The 16,103-nt window shown below is 34.9% G+C and overlaps 5 protein-coding genes across 5 annotated transcripts; 1 reads left to right on the top strand and 4 right to left on the bottom strand.

Moving 5' to 3' along the window:
* Nucleotides 1-3,282: 3,282 nt before the first annotated feature.
* MONOS_17579 (uncharacterized protein) lies at nt 3,283-3,744 on the bottom strand (the record flags this gene model as incomplete). The annotated part of the gene is made up of 1 exon (XM_067870512.1): nt 3,283-3,744. One exon carries the CDS (start codon nt 3,742-3,744, stop codon nt 3,283-3,285), a length of 462 nt encoding a protein of 153 aa, XP_067727599.1.
* Nucleotides 3,745-4,668: 924 nt separating this feature from the next.
* Nucleotides 4,669-5,007, bottom strand: MONOS_10814 (uncharacterized protein; the record flags this gene model as incomplete). Its single annotated transcript, XM_067863291.1, has 1 exon — nt 4,669-5,007. One exon carries the CDS (start codon nt 5,005-5,007, stop codon nt 4,669-4,671), a length of 339 nt encoding a protein of 112 aa, XP_067727598.1.
* Nucleotides 5,008-6,293: 1,286 nt separating this feature from the next.
* Nucleotides 6,294-7,117, top strand: MONOS_10813 (uncharacterized protein; the record flags this gene model as incomplete). The annotated part of the gene is made up of 1 exon (XM_067863290.1): nt 6,294-7,117. The coding sequence occupies exon 1, from the start codon at nt 6,371-6,373 to the stop codon at nt 7,115-7,117; it is 747 nt and encodes a 248-aa protein (XP_067727597.1). The 5' UTR covers nt 6,294-6,370.
* Nucleotides 7,118-9,855: 2,738 nt separating this feature from the next.
* Nucleotides 9,856-10,590, bottom strand: MONOS_10812 (uncharacterized protein; the record flags this gene model as incomplete). The annotated part of the gene is made up of 1 exon (XM_067863289.1): nt 9,856-10,590. One exon carries the CDS (start codon nt 10,588-10,590, stop codon nt 10,009-10,011), a length of 582 nt encoding a protein of 193 aa, XP_067727596.1. The 3' UTR covers nt 9,856-10,008.
* Nucleotides 10,591-12,161: 1,571 nt separating this feature from the next.
* On the bottom strand, nt 12,162-14,089 carry MONOS_10811 (uncharacterized protein; the record flags this gene model as incomplete). The annotated part of the gene is made up of 3 exons (XM_067863288.1): nt 12,162-12,411; nt 12,467-12,629; nt 12,706-14,089. 3 exons carry the CDS (start codon nt 14,087-14,089, stop codon nt 12,162-12,164), a joined length of 1,797 nt encoding a protein of 598 aa, XP_067727595.1.
* Nucleotides 14,090-16,103: the final 2,014 nt, after the last annotated feature.

Below are 16,103 nucleotides of genomic sequence, written 5' to 3'. Positions count from 1 at the left end.
AAATTGATAACAAGCACTTGAGAGTCTAAAAATTTTATTTGACTTTTAATAATTTCTCAAAAAAAAATGAAGTGAAACCTAATTTCATTTGAAAAAAAAAGTGTTTGGAAGATTATTCCGCACTTCTCTTTTCTTCTTCAGAAAACTTCATAAAGAAATATATTGATTTAATCTTCCGGGAAAATAACACATTTCATTCTTCATCTTTCTTTCATCATCTCCAGCTGCCCTTTATTTTTCTGTTAAAAAAATCTTTCTATTCTGCTGGTTTTTCTCTGATCTTTTCGATTGTAACTCTTTCCAAAAAAAAACTCCCTCAATTTTGATAGAATCTTCGTATAAACACATTGCAATAGGAAAAAAAGTATCGAGAAAGAAAAATTGCTTCGAAGATGATCCAAAATAAGATGAAAATATCGAAGAGGAGGTGAACCATACAACGTGAGTGTAGAATTTTGAGCAGTGGAATGAATGGTTTGTAAAAAATATCAATTTGTCAGCGATCGTTAAAAATTAACTCAACATGCACCTGGAGAATAAAGAATGATCGTAATTTCATTGAATGTCCCGCACTTTAATGGTTGAAATTTTGCAATTGCTGTTCAGGCTATATGATAAGCATGTCCAGCTTGTGGCATTTGAGTAAATTGATTCAATACCTTGGTCTAAGTTCATGCATACACTTTTATTTTCATTGCTTTTACAAATGTTCCTCGTAAAGGCATTGATATTGCTTTTCACTTCCATAAAAAATTATATGAAATTTCATCCTTTATTTTGTAATAGATCCGGAATTGTTATTCAAAGACTTTGTTAGGTATGTTTTCAAAATAAAATTAGTTATGCATTTATAAGTGAAAAAATCACATCACGTAAAGGAAATTGAAAAATGATTCAAACAAACAAAGAATAATGAAACAATGAAATTAACAAACATATCAATCTTCAAACAATCGTTAATTGAAATTGTCTATCAATGTGCATTCTTCAGATCTTTTTTGGACACATGTTTGGTTCTTTCAACGAAAATAAAGGATTATCAAATATCAAATGAAAAGTTATGGTTGTAAAAAAGATGGAAAAACGAAATCTCAAACATTTCAGATGTTCAACAAGTTATTTTGTTATTCTGTTTCTATTTTGAACGTGTTTATTTCATTGACAAAATGTATTGTCAGTGACAGAAGTGACATCCAGTGGCATATAAAATTCAATATTTCACTGATCTTGTCAGTGAAAAATATATTTTGGAAATTTTGATTAATTGAATTTTCAAAATAAAATTGCAAAAAATGTTTTAAATCATTATTTTAAATATATTATTTCAAATTTGATAAAAAAAAACACTTTGGATTTCTTTTTTCTTTTCTTTTCTCTTTTTCTTTCTTTCTTGTTTTTTTTCAGAAAAAATGCATCCTGCCATGTAACAACATAATTTAAAAATTTTGTTGTTTGATGAAACATTCTGTCTAAAATATGAAATAATTTTTTGATAATAATTAATATTTCTATTCGAAAATTATTAACAAAATAAAGACGAGAAAATAATATTTATGGTTGTGATCAGCAAATGATTGTCCTGTCGGTCACCTGTGTCAGTTACTGGCAAAATTTGCCACTTGTCGCACAGGTCTACATTGTTGGATTGAAAAAATGGGTCATTATTTTTCATATCGTAACTTTGTTCGAAGAAAGATCTTTTTTTTCATAATTGTGGTATGAGCAATAAAAAGCTCAAATATGTGTTAATAAGTGAAATGAAAAGGAAGTGTGAAGGAATTATTGAAAAATAAGTGAAATTGAGAAAATCTTGAATATACCATAATAACATTTATTTTTTTGGCAATTTTTAATATATGAATTATTTAGTATTACAACACCCAACAAGAGCAATTGTTGTTTGAAAATAATTATAATTTGAGTATGAATTAGTGTTATTACTTTTTTTTGTGATTTGAATTAAACAACATCTGAAAATAAATGATTGATTGATTTATTACATTTTTGTGTAAAATAGCAAGGTTTATAATTTTTGTGGTTATCTTTTTGATGAAATAATTAATGTTATTAACGGTGCATTTCTATTTTGAGCGATTTGAGATATTTATGCGAAGCATTGATAAACGAATTTTCCATAAAAAAAGTAAAATCGAATCTGAAGCGAAGTCGAATATGCAGTTATTTGTGATTAATGTTGATTGATTTTAAAATTATATGAAGGATGAAGAGCTTGGGGATTGCAATCTTTTATTTTATTGTGTTGTTGTTTTTCGTTGTTTTTTATTTGTTATTCGTTCCAAACATTGTGCATTATTTTATTTATTGAAATGTTTATTGTTTTTTTAAATAAATTCTTTTCTTATGTTAGAAAAAATCAATCTTTTTACTGAATTTTACAGAGATATATGTTTTTTTTGAAAAGGTGAGATGATAATATAAAAACCGAAACACTTGAATATGATGCCTCATTTCACATATGACACGGTTACGAAAAACTATGTTTTGTATTTTTTGAAGGCAGTGAACATATGAAATGAGAGAAAAAAACGAAACAGATAAAACAAATAAAAAATTCAAAGAAAAGCTCTGGAAATCATTGTAAGAAAAAAAGATTCAATAATGCTGTTTTGTTTCTTTTTTAATCAATTTGCAGCAATTTTTTGACAGAATAATTTCATGTTGCTCTGTTGTTTTGAACTTCAGAGCGCTTTTTGAAAAGTTAAAACTCAGAAAAGAAAATGCTGAATTTGATTTATTTCTGATTTGCGACACTTTTTAAGAATGGATCACAACATGAAACAATAAACAAAAAAGCCATAAAAAAACTAATATCAAATGAGATTCGACGGTTAATCTTATATCAAACGTGTGCTTTTGCAGCTTTTGTATTTTTTAACAGAGCTTATTATTCCACTCACTTTCATTTTTCTTTCCTTTTATTCTCACTCCATCATTCTCGCTTCCTCCTCTTTCTCTTTCTTTCCTCTTCTTGATTCTGCAGCTCAATAATTATGTCCTGCTCCAATTTCTTTTGCCACTCCCATTCCTCTTCTTCTCTTTGCTTCTCCCTTTTGTCCTCCCCTTATTTCGTTATGAACTTCTACAGGTTGCCTTGAAGCACTTTTCTCTTTTCCAGCTTCAGTGAATGCTTCACTGTCTGCTCTCTCGCAATGCACCACGCCTGGACCCCTTCTCTGAGAGTGATCTTCTCAAACACATCCTTCGCAACTTCAATTGAAAGATCAATTATTACCGGACTTTCTTTCATCTTCTCCTCATCTTTCATCCATCCTGCTCAGCTCCTCGACTGCCTCCTTTTCCAAAGCTCCGAAATTTCCTCGTGTCCCTCAGTGACCTCTTCTCTCCTTCTGAGCTTATCGAACCAGATATCCCATCGAGAGAAGATGACAAAGAATTGAAAAGAGCTGCCTGTGACAAAGCAGTTGAAGCTGGATGCTTCTGCTTCATCAGCCCCTGGTGCAGCATCAGATACACTTCCCTCATGCGCTTGATGCGCTTTAAGATGAATGCTGAATTCTTGGCCTCTGGTGCTTCTGCAGCTCCTTTGAGCTCCTTCTCTTTCTCTTCTTTGCATGCCTTCTTGCTCCATTTCTGCTCCAACTCCTTCCTTTTCTCCTCTTTCTCCTTCCTGATTCTTGAATACGACTTTTCTTCCATCTTGAACGTGCGTGTGAAGAACGGCAGAAGCTCCTCGTCTGACGTGAGAAGGTTCATCACAGACATCGACGGGTTTGCCTTCTACCCTGCTGCTGCTTGCCCCTGTGATGCACGATTCTGAGACATGTTGCCTTGCTGGCTCTGGTTCTAGCTCCGGCTCAGCTGCCCCACTCCCTCTTCAGCACTTACTTCGCTCTTCTCTTTGTCATTTGCTGCCATCTCCTCATTTTCGCCTCTTTCGGAGTCTGTCTGTTGGCTTCGTGGCTATCCTGCTGTGTTTGTTTCGTTGACGGGATCTACTGCTCAATCTCGTTGCTGTTTGCTTCATCAGTCTCCAGCATCGTCTGCTGCTGAATGAAAATATTCAGCTCATCCTGCTCACTTTCCTCCTGCGAATCGCTCTCTCCCTCTGAACTCTCTTCTCTTTTTGCTTGTCTTCGTCTTTTTGCAGCTTTTCAGACGTTTGCTGGCTTCCTTCGCTGCAACTGTCATATGATGAGGCTTTCTGCCCTGTTTCTTCTTTGACTTTGCAGCTTACTCCACTTTCCCTTGCGTTCCCTTCTCATTTCATAGCTTTCCCTTTCTCCTTCAACATCTCCTTTCTCCTTTCTCCTTCTTTCCACCTCTTCTGGTGTGATGCTCAAATCCGATGCCATGAAAGATGAGATCTCCAATGGCTTCCCGCCAACATCTTCTTTGCCACAGATATTTTGTGCAGCTCTTCCTCTTCTTTCTCCCTTCTTTTTATCTCCTGCTGCTCTTTGAACTTCTTCATCGCCTCGTCGATCGCCTTCTGCCCAATCAACCTGATCGATGTGGGCTTTGCATTTCCATCTCTTCCTTTCTTCTTCAGTAACTCGTTCCTCTTCTTCTCATCCTGCTTCTCCAGTCTCTTCTTCTTCTTCTCTTTTCATTCTGTTTCATTCTCATAAACGCTGTCTTGTGTTGAATTCATCTGGCTATCCTTCTTCAAAGCCCTCAATCTATCAACTATTCCTTCAACAGCCACAAAAAACTCACTTTTTGGCTTTCTCCATTTTCTCTTCTTCGATTTCCTCCTCCTCTTCCTCCTCCACATTCTCTCTCACTCCCCGTCTGCCCCATCCTCCCATTTCCTCCAAACAGTCTCCCACACACATTTCCTCCCCTTCCAATCCCTCTGTACCCACCCAGCTCAAACACCCCTGCCTCCTTGCCTCTCCCAATTTCCACACCACATCCCCTCACCACAACCACACTCCCCCTCAAATAACACGCACTCCTCCAAATAACATCTTCAAACAGCTCAATCCATGCAAACTCAACAGTCGTGTTCCTTAATTCCCTCATTTAAAAATGTTCATCTTTTTCCTTTTTCTTCATTTCATGGTGCCAATTGGCTGAAAACATCTGAAAAATTATCCTAATATCTAAATAATAAAACTAAAAAAAGAAGATAAATCCTTTTCTATAATAGAAAAAGAAAAAAACTAACACCTCTTATTGTTATTGTCTTTCAAAACTTTTCATTTTCGTCCATTTTCGTCTCAAGAAATATCGAAAATCCTTCACATAATTTGTTGGCTCCATTTAACATCGAATAACATTTGCTGTTTCATTTCTTCGCTTTAATATCTGAAATCTCTCTGAACAGAAATACATCGATCGTTATATTTGAACGTCTAAATAAAAATAATATAATCAAATTATTGGTTTTGCATTTTTACACAAAAATGGAATAAATCAAACAATCATTCATTTTCTGATGATAGCTCATACGAATCATCTAAAAAAAGTTATGCTATTAAATCATACTCAAATTTAAATTATCTACAAACAATAATTAAACTTTTTGGGTTCTGTGATATCAAATAATTCAAATAAAAGAAATTACTCAAAAATTAAATGAAATAATGGAATTTTCAAATTTTTCTCAAATTAACTTGGTTTTCAAAAATTCAATCAAGATTCTTTTTCTATTTATTTATAAACATGTATTTTTGACTTTTTTCTCATTATACCACAATTATGAAAAAAAAGATCTTTCTTCGAACAAAGTTACGATATGAAAAATAATGACCCAAATTATATAATGGGTTTTGAACCCATTGTTTTGATTGAAAACAATGTGATGATCGTCATAATGATAAATCTGCAAATTCGTTTCCATTTGAAGTTATAATGCAATAATGGTATTCTTTTGAATTTCATCTATTTCATCTATTGACTTTTTTCATATTTTTTTCAGTTTAATAAGAAAATAAGATAAATGTTATTATTTTCCTATTTTTTTTTTGTTATAGAAGTAATTTTCAATGTTTCACTGTCAAAATGGATTTATATTTTCGGTTAATTCTTCGGCATTTTATTATTTTAGAAAAGATTTCAATTTTTCTGTTTTTTTCACTTCGCATTATAAAAAGATGTCAAAGACAAAAATACTTTAAAAGTTGAGTGATATTTGTTGCAAACAAAAAAAGAATGAAATCATTGAAAGATAACATCAAAATAAAAATGAGAAGTGTCAAAATTTTTTATCAACTGAAAATTGTACCAAAATAGTTAATTTTCAAGAATAAAAATGAAATTTTGAAAACGACATAGAGTTTTAACAAAAATAAACTTCATTTTATTAATTTTCAACAACTTTTTTATTATTCAAGATGATATGTGCGGGTTTCTGCAAATGTTCGGGTTTTCCACCATACTATAAATGAATTCAGTGAAATGCACAGATGAAACATCATTCGTGACATTTTCGAATGCTTTATTTATTTTTGATGGAGCAGAGGAAGTGACATTGAATGAAGTGGAGATCAACAAAGTCAACGTTCTTTACGGATCTGCTATAAGTGTTAGTGATAGTGCAGATGCAATTGGTAAATTTTCAATTGAAGGATTACACATGAAAGAAGTGAAAGCAGAGAATTCGCATGTTGCTGGGTTGGATATCACACTCAGTTCAGAAGAATCAACAGTTGCAATTGGAAGGACAAACAAATGCTCATTTAAATCTTGCATGGCATCACGTGGAGGGACAAGTGCTGGCGCAATTTTTATTAAAATGGAAAAGGTAATTTCTCATCTTCAACTACCAGCTGCAAACAATTTGGATATCGATAGCACAAATACAGTTAATTCAACTTCAAGATCAATTTTCATTATGGCGCCAGATATTGAAGAATTTTGTGAACAGGAAGACTCCTTTGAGTTTGCAAACGAATACGACGAATCAGCTGCTGGATGGATTATGGCAGCAAAAGACGAAGATTCAGATCCAGTGGATGTGTACGAAAAGTATTTTAAAGTGAGGCAAGAAAAACAAAAAGAAGAAGCCCAAAAGAAAAAAACAGGGACAATTGTTGCAATTGTTGTGCCAATAGTGGTGGTTGTTGTTGTTGCGGTTGTGGTTGTTGTTGTGATCATTATTGTCAGGAAAAGGAAATCAAAAAGTGGTTAGGAAAAGCAACAGGAACAGAATATGAGCAGTATTGGAAGCAAAAAAAAAAAACACACGATTCAATTATTCGTTATGTTTGACAATAATCGTATTTTTGATTTTGTATTTCCATTTATAGTCATCTTTAACTTATTTTTGTAAATGGGTTCTCTTTTTTGTTTTCTTTTTGAACTGTTTTCCAATTCTATTATGTAATTCATCCAAAAACCCACATTTCTTTATAAAGCTAAAGACTTGTTTCATGTTAATGAAAATGAAAAAGGAGATGGAAAATGGCTGTTTATTCACAAAAACTCAACTCGAACAATTGCATTTTTTCGTAACTTTTCCCAGAAAATTAATTCTTATTTAAAATCTATTTTATTAAAGAAACAGAACTCCACTCAAGATGTTGAGCATATTATCAGTCTGGAAATGAATGATGGATTGTCTGGACTCTGTTTAATCGAAAGCTCTATATCATTAGACTTCAGAGTTCATTTTAACAATGTGGTTATTATATTGTCTTCACCTTCAATTCATGCATATTTTGTATGGATTCATCAAAGTTCAATTCATAACATTTGGACACAATCACAGATGAATTCAAAAAAATTTCACCATGTTGAACTTGCATTATCATCAAATCAAACCACCTATCAGTCAAGAAAATTTTCAAATAATCTCTCAAGAAAAAACCAAAAAATATAAGTATATTCATTTATTCAAAGTCGAGCTATTGCAACTATTTTCACAACAAATGGACTTTTTTCAATTAATATCAAAATGAAAATAATAAAAATCAATCGGAATTATTGCAAATGTGAACGTTGTTTCAATAAAAAATGAATTAATTATTACTTCTTTTTTAAAGTTCGAAACTTAACAAACTTGAATACTTACAAATATCACTTTTTTTGATCAAAGATCTCAAAGAAAAATGAACAAAAAGGATTCAGACTGTAAATGAAACAAAGGAGGTATGAATTTTTCAAAAAAAAGAAGAATTTATTTGGAGACTTTTTTGGTGTTAACAATCAACAAAACTGTCAAAACGAAAGAAGAATCTTTTTTTGAAGATAAATGAAGTTAATTTAGCACACAAACACATTTTCATTGCCAAATCAGTTATTTTGAGTATGATTGATCACAATAAATAAAGAATGTTCATGATACAGAAAGATACACTGTCTTAATTTTCACACAATTTGATTGATGAAGAAGATCGAAGGAAGGGAAAAATTCATCTTTCAAACTTTTTTTTTCAATATTGCTATCAAAAGATCAGGATTGACCTTGACACTGTGCAGAAAAGTGGAGAAGTGCAAGACAAGCGGAAAAGAAAAGATGAAGCTGAATGTGTTTTTTTCGATTTCCAGGAACAATAAAAATGTTTTCAAAATTAAAAATTGAAAGACGAAATGAATGAATCTCAATGATCATTGGATTGGTTGAAGGTGAATTATTCAAACTGTTTTTAATTTATGGACAAAAAAACCACATATGGGATATTTAGATTCAGCTGAATGAACTTAAATATTTTTCGAAATATCGTTTTATTCTAATTGGTGGATGATAAACTAATTTATTATCCCGTTGAGGAGGGAGTTTTTATCACTTTTCTGCATTAATCAAAATCATCTTTCCAATTCATTATCTTTTAGGAGTTCATTTTAAGAATAAATTTCACATTTCAATAGAAGATTATGATCTTTCATAATATTTCATTTGGCATGAAATAAGCTCAAAGGATTGAAGGTTGGACTTTCGTTCGAAAAAAGATTTTTTCTAATCAAAATGGTGAATAATTTGTATTTCTTCTTCAAATAAAAGAAAGAGCCTGAACAAATGAATAACAGAGAAACGCAGTGATTCATTCAACTGGACCAAATTAACAACTTGGAAAAAAGTTTTATGAAGGAGAAACAAATGCTCAGCTATCAAAGTTGGACATGAATGTCTGCTAAACTTTCACTGGAATAAATGAAAGAAATGATAACCTAAGAATTGCATTATTGTTTTGCTGAACAGGAAAATTCCAGTAAGAAGAGGAAAGTTCCTGAAATAATTTTATTTTGATTTTCAAGATTAATGAATAAAACGACATTTGATTACACATTCATCACTTATACCCAACTGGTCTTTATCATGTCCTTTCAAAAAAACATCAGTCTGAGATGAATGAAATTTCATATGTGGTTTTCAGTAGTATTAGACCAAAATCAATAATATGGAATATCAAACAAAGGTCAAGCCGCTTCGAACTCTTCATAATTGTGTTTTCAATCCAAAAATATTCAACAAATTCCAATAAATGAAAATATCAATGGTGAGAAATATTGAAAAATCAAAGGTTTTGAGGAAATAGAAAAAGTTGAAAAAACAAACAAATGAAAGACAAAAACCAGTTGTGAAACATCTTTTGTAACATTTATTGTTTTGCAAAGAAAAAATAAAAGGGAGAGAGAGAAATAAAGAAAAATAATCTGAAAAAATAAATAAAATAAAAGATTTTCAATGGAAAAGAAAAACGACTAACTTTCTTAAATTCCTTCAATTCAAACAGCACTTTCAATAATGCGTTCATCCGGATCTTTTAATCCATCTTTTTTACAGACTCTTAAATGCATAACTTTAAGTGATGAAATTCAAAACAATTCTTTTCATCTGATGAATTCCCTCTCTTTCTCTATTTTTCAAAAGAAATTCTAAATATTTTTTTTTAACTCTTTTTCTTTCCCTTCCTCATTCATTCTCAATTTTTCTTTTTTCCTCTTCAATTTTGTATCAACCAAATTCTCCTTTCAATAATGTTTCCAAGCTTTCAACTTCAAATTCCAACACTTTCTTTATCATCCTTCTCACAACACTATTTTTCTCCTCATCAGATACCAAAAGAATTTGACAGGTTATCACCTCTTTTGTTGTTCATTCTTTTTCTTCATGATTGAATCCATCTTTCTCAGGCTCCCCCTTCGCAACTCAAGCATCTTCCACCTCGCATCCCTCGCAGCTCCCCTCACATTTAACTCCTCCAACATCACCGATATCACCTCCACAGCCACCCCCACCAGCTGTGTCCCCTCCTCTGCCACCTCCCCTGCCCTCTCCCTCTCCCTCGCCAACTGCACCATCACCAACATCAACTCAGAACAGTTGAGCCAACAGACTGCCACCAATGGCGGGTGCATCTCATTCGCCTCATCTGCCCCTGCCAACTCCTTTTCAGTGAGTGATTCCACCTTCTCCACCTGCTCTGTGAGCGAAGATACAAGTTCTGGAGGAAAAGGCGTGGCTCTCATGATCAAGTACAAGGATAATTCACAAGTGTCAGAATCCTCCTTTCCCATCACCAATATCGTGTTTTCAGCCAACAAGGCGAGTGTCGGAAGAGATGTGTATTTTGTGTGTGAATCATTTGTCGCTCTGTGAAGGAACCCTTGTTCACTTTCATGACAAGCATCACTCAGAAAGACAACTCGATTGTTGGACATGACAGAACAGAAGCAATTGGAACTTCGATTAATAAATCTTTATCAACGGGTATGCAGCTAACAATGAATATGTGAATGGTCATCTTTGCATCAAAGCAATGTATTGCGAGTTGGAAAAGACTCCCTTCAAGAGTGCGCACAATGCGATGGGTTTTCTGAAGAAGGTGAAGAACGTTGGCAATGTTATTGAATGAGCAGACAAATTGTGGACTTATGTGCAAATGAAGGAAAAGTTGAAGAAAGTTGGGGAGATGGCAAACAAAATAGAAGAAAGCATCTCATATGTGCATTTGATGAAATCAACATTGCTTGAAGGACATTAATTCTCTTGTTTCATAGAATTTTCCATTTAATATGCCTTTTCAAATGAATAAGTTTCCCTCAATGTTTCGTCTTTGATAGCTTGTTGAATACGCGTGATGTTGTGTAACCTGCCAAACGCTATTTTTGAGCTTTTCCATTTCATTATAGAATTTCTCTAATACTCTTTCGTTTTTATTTGTGCATGCTTCGGACTTTAAATGAAAAAAGTCAGAGTTGATCTCCATTTATAATAAAAAGCCTACTGATCGGCTATTCTGGATCAAAATTACCCATTTCATTGCCGTGTTAGGTCCGGCTGAAATTCTGTGAAAGAAAGAATATTTCTTTTGCGTTTCCTATTTCAGCAGGTTTTAATGCTTCTTGATGAATTCAATGGGAAGTTGAACGAAATGAAAAAAACAGTATCATTTTTGATATTCATCGAAGAAGGCGTTGAAGATAAAAAGGAGGATCATAATTGTCGAAATGAAGATAAATGCTGTGTGAATGTGCGAATGAATGAGGAAGAATGAAGTTGAAGAAGAAGAGGAATAATAATAATAAGAAGAAGAACTTGGTTGAGATTGAGTGAGAAGAAGAGAAAGAGAAAAGTACCGAAGGATATGATTCAACTGCACATCCAGAGGAGACGATGGAGGCGACAGAGTGTGTAAGAGAAGCAATGATAGAAGCTGTTGAGATGTTAGAGGAATGGAATGAGTGTAGTGAGTCGATGTCTGGTAGATAGTCGCTGAGTGAAGAAGTCATGGCAGCCAATGAATCATCGTGTGAAGAGGTGTTGTGTGAGGCACATGGAAGGTGGGATGAATGAATAGTGCAGGGGATAAAGAGGAGCACCGAAGGAAGATAGGGAGGAGATGGCAGATAGCTGCGGGATGTGACAGTTAGCAGAAGAAGGATCCGACCGGAAGCTGAAGGAAAACGGAGGGATTCTGCCAGAGGCGATGAGAGAAAGGTGACCTATGTGCAGGTTGTTTGGCTGTGGGTTCTTAGTTCCAGTTGAAAATGAGTGGAAGGATTTCGTTGCGGAGAGTCGTGTCGTCGTCCGCGAAGAAGAAACAAGGAAACATGAAGGAACGTGGAATCGGATAAAGTGGAGCGATTCCTATGCGAAGGGCGTAACCAGTTCAGGTCTGAGAGAGAGACAAGTGCCACAGAAGGCTCCATAAACTATTAAGGGGGAAATGAATGAAGAAGATTTACTGAGGGAATCAGGAGCGGCGGAAGGAGATGTACCAAGAGCCGTGTTACTTGCAGATGAAGGAGACTATCCGAGAAAGAGCAGGCCAGCGCACTTTTGAGGGAGAAGGGATAGTCAGCCCAAGTTGCACAGCTGAAGGCATCCCAACACCAGACACTCTGCAGCTGCCGTCTGGTGTGAAGGAGAGCCCGAAGCTCAAGGGAGTGACACAGAGAGAGTTCTCTTTTTCGGTGAGGGAGAGGAGAGAAGAAGGAAGAGGAGGAAGAAGGTGAGGAGGAAGACGACGAAGGAAGATGCTGATGAAATTTTTTTGAAATATATATGGAAGAAGATGAAGAAGACGAAGTCAACGAAAATGGCGACAATGATGGTAATAAAGATGAAGAAAAAGAAGAAGATAGATCCGGATCAGAGAACAATGGTTCTGACACATTCATATCTTTAATCTCTACATCAACCATCGACAGCTGTGACAGCGGCACCACAAACACTGACGAAGACATCACATTGTTTCCTGAAGAAACATTCGTGGTGATCACAACATCATCCAATGAGAATGACCCCACACCCATCAGATACCACAACCACACTCGGCGAAGGACTTGCATTTGAGTTGCAGTCAACCTTCAAGTGACTCATTCCAAGATGACCTGTTGACACACTGAACAGCGCTCCAGCTGATAAAAGGGCTCCTGCTCCAATCGAACTCTTCTCTTTGCCTCTCCCAATGACCGAAATTTTCTTTGTCCCAATCTCAATTGTTGTTGCCCCACTTTTGTGATTCCCTTCCATCAGCGTGACTGACAAGCTAATCTGCACCTCACACATCTCAAACGCTTTCTTTACTGTCAGACACGGATTTGATTCATTTGACCCACATAGCTCATACAAGTCATTCTCACTCACAGAAACATATATCATCTTGTCCTTCAGCCAATCTTTCTTTTCCGTGTGCCGATATGTCCAAGCACTTGAATTTGCATAATTATATCCATAACATACTCTCTTGTCATCTGTGTTTGTTGTGTAACATTCATAGAACGGATCTCCTGTGCTCAAAAAAACAATGTAATAATCTGCATATGCAATATCATGTCCGCGTGGAGTATTTGCAGAGCATTTGCATTCATGAAAGAAAAGGAAATAACAATAGATTCCATCATCAGGTGCTGTTGGTCTGTTTGGATGCAATCTCAAATCTCCTCCATGTGATGCCGCTGAACATGAAATAAACTGAATGCTCCTCACTTTGAATGCAACTGGAACATTGTTGCAATACATACCTCCACCACTTGAACCTGTAAGAGAGCATGAAGTGTAACTGCAGTCAAACACGCACGCACTCTTCCCTCCTTCATTTTCTGTTGGAATGCATCTTGATCCTGAAACATTAAAATTTTCGAGATAAAGTCCTCCTCCCCAGCCATAAGCAGAACAGTTTCGAAATTCACATCTGCTGATCCGAACACATGTTGAAATCGAATATACAAACAACCCTCCTCCATAGAAATTTTTAGCTGTGCATGTATTGAATATATTGTTCTCTATTTTAACTTCTTTCATGCTTACGCACATTATTCCCCCGCCCCGGCTGTATGCAACACATCCATTGAACACACAATGAGAAACAGACACCGATGCCGACGACTGGCTGTACATGAAGATTGCCCCTCCGCTCGATATCCAGTCTGAAACAGAATCACTTTTTCCAGTTGTCCTTGAACCACTCCATTTGCACCAAGTGAATGAGTTTGCTCCATTTTCCGTTATGTTCTGCCTCCCTGGAGCCAGCTTATTAGTTTTAGTTCCTTCACATACAACGTTTCTTGTCCGACAACATCCGATGAATGAAGTATTTGAGGCTGTCAAGGAGGCATAGGGATTATTAAGGGAATGAACAATTCCGCCATCATACACATCACAAACTGATGAAAATGAGCAACTGCTCATCAGACATGTGGTTTGGGTTGACATTGTGGTTGTAGGCAAACATGCATCATTTGCTGTTGAGATGTTGAAAAACGATAATTTGGAGAGGTATACAAGAGGTATGGAAGGGGATGATAGGAATGGGGCTGATGAGACACAAAAAGAAGAGAAGTGAGATTTGCTCACTGAAATACTCCCTTCTCTTCCCCCTCATTCAGAAAAATTTTGCAAAATATCCCAATATGTTTCGGTATCTTTTTTTTGTCTTCGCTCACCTCTTCTGATAGGAATGTTTTCGCCTTAATCTCTTTTTTTTCCTTCTGTTTCCGTTTTCTTCCTTCTTTCCATATTCCATTCGCATTCATCCCTTTTGAATATTCATGCAAAAGTCACTGTCATCATTCAAGAAAATAAAGAAAAATATAAAAAATACATAAAATTGATATTAAAAATATGACAAATCAGTACCTTTTTCTTTTCTCAATTTTCTGATTCACCTATTCCTTCTTCTTCTTTACTTCCTGCCAGATTTCTTTTTCAGCCATTTCCTCCATTTACCAATTATTCTTTTCTATCGCTTTGCGTCCTTCTTCAAATCGCTGCACAAATCTTCAAATGTCTTCTCTTCCATTCATTTCATTGATTTCCTCCAGCTCATTCTTCGATATTCTCAAAAAAATTGTGTTGCCTGCTTTCTCAAAAGCATCAAATGTGCTCTTTTCCCCATGTTCATTCATTGCCTGAAAATGTCCTTCCATAAATCTTTATCCCTCAAAAAATAAATAAATAAATAAATAAATAAATAAATGTTTGAAAAAATAGAGAAAAAAAATAATACAAAACAAACTCTAAAAATATATTTATTGCCAATCTTCACACGCTTTCTTCTTCTTCTTCGAGTGCCTCTCAAATTATTGTTCTTTTCTGCCAACAACATCCAGCTGATCTGTCTCCGCTGCCAATCTCAACATCAATGAAATTGATTCTGTTCTGCTTCCAAAAACTTGCTTTATTTCCAATCCTCGGCACTGATTCCACTCGAATAATACACAAATAATAAAAATGCTTCAATAAAATTTTTAATGAAGATGAGGATGATGATGACAGCGATGATGGCAATGATAGAGATGAAGATGACAAAGATGGTGAATGAGATGTTATTTTCAAGTTTGAATACTATATATCTTCTGTCAGAAGATATTCTCAGCATCACTACCTCGTTCTCTGATTCAATGGATAACCCTTCGATAACACAATGCAAAAGGCGACAGCAAAATGACTCAAATCCATTTTGCCTATCATTTGCCTCCAGCTGCCTGTATAATGCAAAACTGTCTGTTTTCCTCGTATTTTCGCCTCTCAACCCAAGTAATCAAATCCAGTTCCATCGCTCCCCCCGGTCCATAAAAGCAATGTCTTCCCCTTCTCATCCCAAGAAAGGCGCCTTGTTCTGTTCTAGCTGCCTCCAATGTCCTGTTTCACTCATCTGCCCCAATCTCTCCAACAAACTTAAAAATGAAAATGTCCTCTTCTTCTTCAAAAAGGTTCCCTTTTCATAGAGATTGGACATTCTTCCTTTTAGCTTTGAATGTCTTCCAACCCCGTTCATTTCTGCTTCATTAAAATTCATTTTTAATCGTATTTCTATCCATCGCGCATGTTGAGTCCAAAATGAATGACATAAATATTTATGATAAAATACATTCAGGCTCTTATATATTTGTAAGATAACTTTTGTCTCGCTTCCTCGCTGTTCTGCTCTGCAAAGAATAAATCATCCATTTTATATAAATCGTCTGAATCACGACTTTGGAGAGGTTTCAGATGGAAATATCTTCGCAACGTACAGAAAAATAAAAAGTTAATACAAACGGAAAATTTCATTCAAAAGTTTAATTGTTGTCTTCCCTTGACCATTAAATCACAAACAACCATCAAATGGAATATCAAAATCAATGCAAAACCACTATTTCCAACTGCAATCAAAGAAAATTATTTTTCAGTTAAACAGAAAATGTTTTTCTTCCTATTTTTCATCTTGCAAATCATATTCAGATTC

The sequence above is a fragment of the Monocercomonoides exilis genome (assembly GCF_001643675.1).
Source record: "Monocercomonoides exilis strain PA203 chromosome Unknown scaffold22-1379369, whole genome shotgun sequence".
NCBI lineage: Eukaryota > Preaxostyla > Oxymonadida > Polymastigidae > Monocercomonoides > Monocercomonoides exilis.
This window is presented reverse-complemented; position numbering and strand designations above follow the sequence as displayed.